The sequence below is a fragment of the Mustela lutreola genome, chromosome 1 (assembly GCF_030435805.1).
Source record: "Mustela lutreola isolate mMusLut2 chromosome 1, mMusLut2.pri, whole genome shotgun sequence".
NCBI lineage: Eukaryota > Metazoa > Chordata > Mammalia > Carnivora > Mustelidae > Mustela > Mustela lutreola.
This window is the reverse complement of record NC_081290.1, coordinates 230,649,703-230,659,713: the sequence shown is the minus strand read 5'-3', so window position 1 is coordinate 230,659,713 and position 10,011 is coordinate 230,649,703. Positions and strand designations below refer to the sequence as shown.

General features: G+C 54.4%; 1 protein-coding gene across 1 annotated transcript in view; it reads right to left on the bottom strand.

Moving 5' to 3' along the window:
• Positions 1-984: 984 nt before the first annotated feature.
• The window catches only part of CHRDL2 (chordin like 2), a 29,525-nt gene continuing 20,498 nt past the window's right edge, over positions 985-10,011 (bottom strand). Inside the window, exons 6-11 of the mRNA XM_059132682.1 lie at positions 9,715-9,770; positions 7,620-7,788; positions 6,544-6,738; positions 6,028-6,201; positions 1,801-1,893; positions 985-1,144 (exon numbers count right to left, since the gene is read on the bottom strand). Coding sequence (XP_058988665.1) covers positions 1,065-1,144; positions 1,801-1,893; positions 6,028-6,201; positions 6,544-6,738; positions 7,620-7,788; positions 9,715-9,770 — 767 coding nt within the window. The 3' untranslated portion in view covers positions 985-1,064. The remainder of the gene's footprint in view (positions 1,145-1,800; positions 1,894-6,027; positions 6,202-6,543; positions 6,739-7,619; positions 7,789-9,714; positions 9,771-10,011) is intronic.

Here is a 10,011-nt window from a genome sequence, read left to right as displayed (position 1 = left end):
GAACTAGAGCCCTTAGGCCATCTTACACCACCTCTCCACAACTTCCGCTCCAGCTTGGGGAGGAGGGCAGTGCTGCACTGGAGGGGAACCATTGGTCTGGGAGGTGGTGGGCCTGAGTTCTAGCCTGGGCCTCCCTCACTGTCACTGTGAGGCTTTGGGGAAGACAGTGGCCCATCCTGATCTTCTGTTTCATCTTCTCTAAAGTTTGGGTAATTCCTACACTATTCATCTTACATGGAATCGTGAGCATTAAAACATCTTTGAAATTGCACGTAATTGTACATGTAGGGCAGGACAAATTATTAATGTTGTCTTTAATTGTAACTGTTAGGCTCTCTTCCCAGATTGTGGTGCTGGGGTTGGCAATGTGACTGCCAAGTCTTGGAAATCCTCAGAGGTGAGACTCTTTGGGCTTATGCCATGGGTCACGGGTCTGGGCAGACCAGGGGGAGGAGTGCTAGCCTGGAACAGGAGACCTGCCCCCAGCTCAGCCTCCGCTCCTGCCCTGCCCCCCAGCTCCCAGCAAATTACCGCTCCTCACAAAATTCAGTGTCCTTATTGTAGAGCTTGCCTGACATTTGTAAGGATCCCTGGAAGATTTGCTGGGGGAAGTGCCTTGAGGCTCTCTTTACCCCTCCACTGGCTAACTGGAGTCAGTCCCTTTCCTAGGCTCAGTGCCAGTGAGCTCCAGGAGGTGGGGGGCGCATAAAAGCAGGAGGAGCCATAGCAGTGGGGCAGGGCAGGGACAAAAGCAGTGCAGTGCAGGGGAGAGCCCCCCCCCCCCAAGGCAGACAAGGAGCTGGGCAGGGAGGCTGGGGGAACTAGCCCTGACTCTGGTAACAATTACTCTCAAGGACAGGGGCCAGTCTCTACCTCTGCTGCACCTCAGTCTCTAGCCCTGTAAAATGGGCATAACCAGGCCTGCCTTGCAGTCCCTGTGGGAACACGCGGAGACTGGACAGGAACTCAGCAGACAGGGTTGAGGGGTAATGCAACTTATCATTTATTAATATATAACAACAAAAATTATATATTGCTCATATCTGCAACTGTTTAGGTCTTTGTTATAAGGTCTTGGTTGCTTTGTCTGGACTGGCTGTGACCTTCAGCTCCGGGGTCTGGGCTAGGAAAACATTCCAGTGACCTGCATAGAGGAAAGCAAAAGAGGGGTGTGGGGTGTGCGTGTGTGCATGCGTGTGCACAGTGAGGCAGTGACTGGGGTAGGAAAAACTTAAGAAAGATGGTGAGAGCCTGGGTTTGGAGTCCACAGGAGGTAGGAGATGGGTATTTCCATCATACCCCATCCCAGTCACTTCTTGGCACATGACCCCACCTTCAACCAACCAGCATTTGGGCCTAGGCTGGTTTCCTAACACCTGTTGATGACACTCCCATCTGTGACTTCCTTCCCCATCTGAAACCCCACCTGGGTCCATCTTCCTCAAATAAGGGGCATCCGAAGGAAAGTGGTTAGGAGGGTTTCAGTAGGAAATGTTCCAATAGAGAGGGGGTAGGCAGCATGAGGGTTTGGGGGCTCAGGCTTCCCTCCTCCACAGCCCTGTCTCCCCCACTCCCAGGACCAAATCCAGATGGTTCTGCTTCACCTTCCCACTTCCAAGTGCCCTAAATTGAGAAATCTCTGGCCCAGACGCCCACTGGATTCCTGTGCCGGGAACTGACGTCTGTGGCCGACAGCCACCCTGCCCCCCTCCCAGCACCAGCAGCCGGGAGCTCCCCGAGAGGGCCTGGCCTCTGGCCCGGCTTTCTTCCCAGGCCCCAGTCCTCAGCCTAATGTCCCACCTTCATGGGTGCCGGTGAGGAGCCGGAAGTTCTGTGCCTCTTTCTGGAAGTCTTGCTTCCTGACTTTCTTGATCTGAATCAAGTGGAAGATTCCTGAAGGCAGAGGCAAGGGCATGAGCAGGAAAGGTGGGGCCATGCAGTCAACGGAACAGGATAACTTAGAGATGCGACCTAGTCACCCCTCCCCTCCCCTGTTCCAACCAGACACCAAACCCTGTGGACTAAATTTCCTCAGTATTTTGAACCTACCCTCCCATCTCCACTGCCACTTTCTCCATTCTTGCCTGGTCACATCTTGCCAGGGTCACTACACTAGACTTCTGACCCCTCTTATGCCCCCTGCAGTCTGTGATCCTAACTGCAGTCATTTGAAACCATACATAACCTGTCACTCTCTTTCCCTGATCTCTCATCCCCTCTCTGCTGACCCTCTCACACTACTCACCTGTCCACAGTGTGGGGGTGGGGGAGGAAGCCCATATGGACTGGTTGTGCTTTTTTTCTGGTTATAGAGTATATGATAAAAATCGGTAGGTGTGCTTATCAGACTCCCAAGGAACGTCAAGTGTCAGAGTGGTAGGACCCGTTTCAGAACGAGGCTCTTCACCCAGCCCCTAGTGGTTTTCCTGTGCTCCAGCCCTAACGGATTACTTAAAGTACCCTGAGGTCCCCAGCCTTTACATAGGCCACCCCCGCTGCTCCAACTCCTTCTCCCGTTGACTTCTGTTTCTCCTGCTGCCACCAGATGAACTCCTATGCATCCTCTAAGCTTTGGCTGGGAAGTCTTCCTTGATCTCCCCTCCCTGCGGCACCCACAGTTCTTAGCTTCTGTTGGTGATTAGACCTATTTCCAGTGTGCTCTCATCGTGTCTGTCCTTGCCTCTTCTGGTTACTCCTGCAGGGTTTTCCTCTCTGGCTCCCCTGAGCCTGACCCACATTAATCATGTGGGACAAGTGAGTGAATGAACAAATGAGTGAATGATCCCTCAATGAATGGATGGGTAAGGAAACATAGGAGTACCCTGTCTAGCCCGGGCCCTAAAGGGAATGAGGCATTAGCTGGATCTCCTGATGTTTGTGTCCCATGGGAAGCTGACCACAGGCACCACACCTGGCCCTGAGGTCCCGAGCACATGGGCTATGAAGTTGCACCAGCTGTGACTGCCAGGGTCTGTGGCCAGAAAGAACAGATGTGACAGCAAGGCCTCTGCTAGGCCAGCACAGCTCTCAAGAAAACTAAGAACTGGCCTTGCTTATGGAAATCTGAGTAGGATGCCACTGAGGAGAACGTTCAGCACTAAGGTCCAGGAGGCTGGGAATGTCTAGCGTCATTCTCAGGACCCCTAGTCCAGATGCCAAGGACCAGGCTATGGGAGAGACTTGCTCCAGAGGCCCAGGCTACATCACAAGCCCGAGATAGCAATAGGTCCTTCTGCCCAGGCCTGCTGCTGCACACACCCCGGAACACAGATTGGAGAGGAGGTGATTGGGATGAGGGGAAGTCTTCACACTGTAGCCTATAAAGCATGAGTGTAAGAACTGAGCTCTTGGATCTGGAATCGAGAGCTGTCCTGAGGAGCATGGCCATGCCATTGGAGGGTGGGCCAGGTCTGAGGGCAGCTGGACTCTGAACGCCCAGGGCAGAGATGGTACCGGCAGGTGAGGCTCAGCTCAATGTAAAGACAAACCCTTTATAGGTGGGGACAGGGGCTGGAGACCATCCGGGAGGCCGTAGGGGGCTTCCTTCCTAGACAGGGGTTGGAATCAGGATCCCTGAGGTCCCTCTACTCTGAAACTCCAGAATCGAAAGGCTCTTCACAATAAGCCAGTTTCTGGGGCCTGAGGCTGGCCCCATGGTGGCCTGGCCTCCCTGAGTCTGGGTGTCGACATCTCCAGGCCAGTTCACCTCTGGGTGAAGAAACAGGGTTTCCCACTGACGGGCCGCAGGAGTGTTTGCTTTGACCCCCACAGTGTGGGGTAGAGAGGTGACTGGTGAGGCACTTAGGCCCCCAGGAGATGGCGGTTGGGCATGTTTGCCAGTGACAGGAGGGTAGAGCCTGGCACGGTGAAGCTCAGGAGTTCCTGCCCCCTACTCCTTTTCTGCTGGGTCTGGTGGTAGTGAGATTGGCCTTGAGCTACAACGCTCTAGTCTGCACCATCCTGGGCACATCTTGACCTTCCTTAGGCACCTCTCTGAAAGCATTATGTCACCTCTGTGGAGAGTCAGACCTGGGTTTGAATCTTTGCTTGACCGCTTAAACTGTGTGACTTTGAGCAAGTGGTTTTACCTTTCAGACTCAGTTTTATCTGCAGGATGGTACATTCATACATATCCCTCAGGTTTCTTAGATGGATGAAAATGAAACACATTAGCAAAGGGCCTACTACACCCTACTACACTGCAGGGGAGAGCAGAGCGCATGGAACCCGAGGCTCTGGGGCCTGAGGCTCTCGCTGCCACCCTTGCCTGCATTGTGCTCCTCTTGCCTTCCTAATGCCTCCTTCTCCACGAAGCCTTCCAGCCTGACCAGCCCAGCTCCCGGGGAGTTCCTGCTGCATCCAAATCACTAAGTCCTGGGTTCCTACGGACAGAGACTGGGGTCTGTTGCTCTTTGTGGTCCCAGTACCTTGTGGGGTTGGGGGAAGGTCTGAAGTAAACCTGCACCTATCCAGGGATTGAGGGGACCTCAAGGCACAAAACAATGATAAGTGTTCCTGAATCTAACTCCTCGGCTGTGGCAAAGCCCCCACCAGCTGCTGCTTGCACACGCCTGTGAATTGAGCTTGCTCCCTCCCTTCTTTGACAGAAAGGGTCTAAGTATGAGAAAGTGCTTCCCCTCATCGGTAGAAATATGCTTCTCTGTAATTCTGAGTAGGTGGGATGAAGGTACTAATGTTGTTAGCACCTACTATAGGTCAGGGCTGTACCCATGTTATTTCATTTAATTCTCCAAAAACCCTCCTTCCCAATTAACAGAAGAAAAATTGAGGCCCAGGGAGGTCAAGTGATTACCCAAGGCCACACAGCTAAGAAAGAGCAGAGCCGGGATTCAAACTCAAGGCTGTCTGATTCTCAAAGCCCCTGCTTGTTGTTCTGACCCTTGCAGTCACTCAGAACCCAACTGCTCCCCCTGCCTGGGTCAATCCTTCAGAGCCTGGAAGCCAATGGTCCTGTCCCCCTGAGTCTTCTCTTCTCCAGGCTGAACGGCTCCGCTTTCTTCGTCCATTCCTCCTAGGACAGGAGGCAGAGTAGAGCAGGGAAAGAGCCGCATCTGACGCCACAAGACACGGGCTCTAGCTCCCGTCCTCCACTTACTGGCTGTGTGGCCTTGGGCCAGGTACTTCACCTCTCTGAGCCTCAGTTTCCTCATCTGTAAAATGGGGATAATAATACCTAACTCTCAGGATCGTTGAGGATCAAATGAGATCATGAATGTGAAGCACTTTGTAAACTCTGAAGTGCTCCACACATCGGTTATCCTCCTGACCATCAGTATGACCATCCCCTCGCACACCCCCACCCACTCCAGCCAGACCCAGCGGGAGAGAGAGGTGACCTTATAGCTAACTCACACTTAAAGAGTTTGGTTTGTTTTACTCCACCCAGGGGATCTATGTTTGGCAAGAGGAACCTAAAAGCCCAACTCTCAGCAATTTTCTTCTCAATGACAACACCTCTTGACCTTCAGCTGGTGATCTGAGCATCCCAGTGCCGCTGGTGAGTTTCTCACAGAACGAGAGCTATGTTTTGACGTCAACTTATTGGAAGGCTAGAATCTCCCATACGGAAAAGGCTGAATGAGACTAGCCTTCAGGCAGGCCCTCTTGCCTTGCGGACAGTGTGAAGGCCTTTCTGCCTGAAAAGCTCTCCCCTCACTGTGTGCTAACCCTCTACCAGGAAATGTGCCTCTTTGCTCCCCCACCCCGCCATAGGCATCACCCTTTTCCTGGCTTCCTTGCAAGTGCAACAACCCCTTCCACCCAGGAGAGGGAGCACTTCGAGTCCCTGGCGTTGGCAAGTGGATGAGCTTATCAGAACTGTCAGAGAATCCCAGGCCCAATCTCTGTCTCTCTCTCTCTCTTGGAATTGGAGACTTAAATCTAGAAGGGTAGCCAGAGGCGGGTCTTCCTGGGCTGGAGGGCCCTTGATCCACAAAATGCTCCTAAGGTGCCTGGTAAGGGGGACAGGCCAGAGGTAAGCCCAGCTGGGAGGGGGCCAATGCTCACCTTTTACCAGCTTCCAGAGGTAGATCTCCACCTGCTCAGAGGCCTCATGCTCGAGGGCAAAGCGATATAGGTTGTCTGGGCTTGGAGCTATTGATGTGTGGACGAGGACATGGCCTGGCACCTTCGGACACCTGGTGGCACTGATGTCACTGGGGCCAGGGTCTGCCTTGTCCTCTGGGGAAGACAAGGAGATCATGAATACTCTGCCCCCTCCCCACCCCTGCCTGGTGAGCCCAGGAAGCCAGGCCACTGGTCTCACTTCCCCTTCAGGTCTTTAAAGTCCCTGGGAAAGTTCTGGTGCCTCTGGCACCAGATTGACTGATTCTGTGTATACGTGCTAGAGTCTCTGAATTGGTTCTCTAAGGCCAGTATTTTGTGAGCCAGGCATTTTCCACTCCTGTATGTCTAAAGCCCTTGCAGCCTGACCCCCTGTGTTGGAGATATTCCAAGTACCTGTGCCCTGGGGAGAGGGACTCTGCTCCCACTGCCTTCCCTGTCCCCAGCATCTCTTTGTACCTGGGCAAATCTTGCAACACTTCCCGGCCACTTTCTCAGGGCGATGGCAGGGGTACTCCGTGGGACAAGTCACCCGTTGGCAGTCCTGGCGGCCATCCTGACAGGTGCACAAGATGCAGGGCAGGGGTCCAAAGGAGCGGAAAGCTGGGTGCCACACCTCCCCATGGGAGTATGTCTTCCCACTGTGCACACAGGCTGGGCCAAGGAGGGCGGGAAGGGAGGAGGGTCAGTGCCACGGACCTGGGCCAGAGTCCCAGGAATGGATGGGGCCAGGAACTTGGGGAGCCCCTGCTCCACCGGACTGGCCCAGCCACACTGCCTGCCAAGTGGAGGCCGGGTATAAAACTGGTCCCCGGTCCCTGCCTTCTCCCCTGTTGCAGCACTCAGGGCTGACCCCAGCCCAGTATGGGTCCAGTGTGTTCTTGCTAAAGATGGAGAGTTCTCCCCCTGCCCTTCCGGGGCACCTCTGGCAGGGGGAGTTCTTAGACCCAGTTCTGTTCCTACCTGGCAGTGTGAGCTCGGGCAGGTCCCTTTTAATTTCTTAGCTTCAGTGTCCCATGAGTCCGGGGCTGTGACAGGTAGCTCCACAGCTGTGCCCGCTGCCCCAGTGGGAGCCCTGCACCGAGCCTGCTTTCCTCCCCTTCTGCTGCTCCTTCTCTACACCATTCTGCCCATCTGCCTGCAGCTTCCCTCCGCTCCCTATGTCTTTCTCTCACAGCTTCCTTCTACTATATTTATTTCCATGTCTGAAGCCCCTCCAGGACAAGGACCACTTTTCATTTCTCTCTTCTGTGCCCTCAATTCCCAGCAAAGACATGGCAGAGGCTCAGAAAATACTGTTGTGCTGCCCCCATGGTCTTGGTTCTAGGGATGGTTCTGTGTCTCACTCAGTACTCTGAACCTCAGTGCCCTTTCAGGACACTCCAGTTTTGATATTTTAGGAATCTACAAGCTCCTCGCCAAGTTGAGATCAGGGAAGCACTGAGCTAGGGTCGGGGGGTTGCAGGGATGGAAGGCAGGAACAGTTGGGGCCCCCTTTTCCCACCTTAGGGATCAGAGGAAGTTCCCATCCCCACCTTTCTTATGTTTCTCCTTCAGGACAATCTTGACTGTCGTGCTGCCTGCCCCATTCGGTCGGAAGTGGCGAGAGATGAAGCCCAGAGGAGAGCTGAGACCAGTGGGGGCTGGGGTGCCCAGGCCTCTCTTTCTCCCACTCTCCCCTGAACACGGATCCTGGGAATGTCTCTGCAAATGGCAGGAGGGATAAGGATCACTGCCGGGCCTGTGCCCGCAGAGGAGCAGCAAGACAGGCTGTGGTGAGGCCTACTATAGTGGACACCACCATCACTTCCTAGTAAAGAGAGGCACACACTAGGGATGAAAAGATCTGGATGTGGCCCAAGATGTTCTCAGACGGTGAATCTTTGAAAACTCTCAGAGGATGGTGGTTTGGAAATCCAGCCTCCACCAAGCCCTTCTCAGGCCTGTCAGAGCCAGGGCCTTGGGGCTGGAGTGAACACGTGTGCTGAGGTCTTGATCTGGGAGACACCTCGATCAGGGACCTGGGAAGCTTCATATTTAAGAAATGGAAGGTGAGGCTGTGGTGAGTCAAGAGTCGGGGAATTCTTTGAGGAGATTTTGTTGATTGGGGAAAGGATGGGCCTCTGAAGATCTCACACCAGGCCCCAGAATCCCACAGGGTGGAAGACTTAAAGCAGGCCCCACCTGGAGACCCTTGGTCCCCAGAGCCTGATTTCTTGAGCCCCTGGAACCTAAGATCCTGAGACCCCGCCCCTCCAGACCAGGTCTTGGGCAGACTGGCAGTGATAGCAAAGGGTCTGTGGTGAGGACCGTGTAATGAGGCAGGAGCAGCACAGCTCATGGTTAGAGGACTGGGCAGCTCCAGGCCAAGGCAGAGGACCAAGTGGGCTTACTACCCCCCCCCTCACTGATACCGAGTCATTCATATTCCTCCTTCTACAGCCCCTTTCTGCCCACATGATCTCTGAGTCAGAGACTGGCCAGACAGCCTACAGGAGTTCCCAGGAAACTGTCTCAGGCCCCAGAACAGGCACAGGTACATAGGAGGCTCCCAGGAAATGCTTGTCAAGTGGAATAGTGGCAAGATGGAATCGAGGAGCCCAGCCCTCTAATGGGACTTGCTCAACGTCATGCAGTAAGTAGCTAATCAGGGCCTGGAACCAAGCCTAGGTAGGCTTCTCTTAGCATGCTGCCTCCTAGGGAGAGGATGGAATGGCAGAGGTAAAGGGGGAGCTCGTTAGTTCAGACCCCTGGGGAGTCCCCGAGCATGGAAGGCCAGCCTCCAGTCCCCCAGGGTCCAGGTGACCCGGGCTGAGAGAGGAGGTGGAGTTGTTCCCCTTGTAGACACAGTGCAGAGGGCGGCTGGGGACTTCAGTCAGTGTAGAAACCCATCCTCCTACCCCTTTCCTCTCTGACCAGAGAAAGCGGGCCAGTTTAGCTCATCCTAACTCCAGACAGAGATGGAGAGGGGCCAAGACAGAAGGGAGGACAGAGAGGTAGCCACCAAACAAAGAACCAGTACCTCAGGGGCTGGGTGGGGAAGGCTGGAGAGGCCATTTCCTTGGGGAATGTGCTGCCTAGAGGCAGCCTGAACTAAGGACAGACACAAGGTTATCTAGCCTCCGAAAGAACAGTGACACAGTGTTTCTCAGGAGGGAAATCGGGCAGTTTGGGGCCTGCTCTTGTACGGCATGGTACTTTCTCCCAGGCCCCTCCCATGTACTTTCTCCCAGCAGCCATGATGGGAGACTGGGGAGAGGGGCTGGAACATGGTGGACCTCATGTTGCTGACCTAGGGGACAAATGAAAACTGAGGACAGTAGGGCGCCTGGGTGGCTCAGTGGGTTAAGCCGCTGCCTTCGGCTCAGGTCATGATCTCGGGATCCTGGGATCGAGTCCCATATCGGGCTCTCTGCTCAGCAGAGAGCCTGCTTCCCTCTCTCTCTCTCTCTGCCTGCCTCTCTGCCTACTTGTGATCTCTCTCTCTGTCAAATAAATAAATAAAATCTTAAAAAAAAAAAAAAAAAAAGTAAAATGAGGACAGTAATGGTACCGCCTGCCCCAGAGTCCTGGGCTTTAGGCCGTGGCTACCAGCCGCTCTCACCCCCTCTCCCCACCTTGTGCACTCACCACCCCATGCTGCGACTGCGTAGTGTCCTCTTCAGCTGATCGCTCACCTGACCCATCTGGAAACCCAAAGGGAAGTTGGGTCAGCCTCTACCTTCTCAGCCTTGCAGACCAGAGCCCTGCAGGCCTTCAGCCCCCCAGGCCTCATGCCACTTCTGCAGTCCCTCTGGGGCCTCATTCCCACTTCCCATTACAACCTCTCCTCACCCTCGGGTTGACCCATTCCCCACAACTGAGTTACTGCCTCAGTTTCCCCACACTGACCTCCTGGTCACCATTAGGACTGAACTTGTTGGCTGG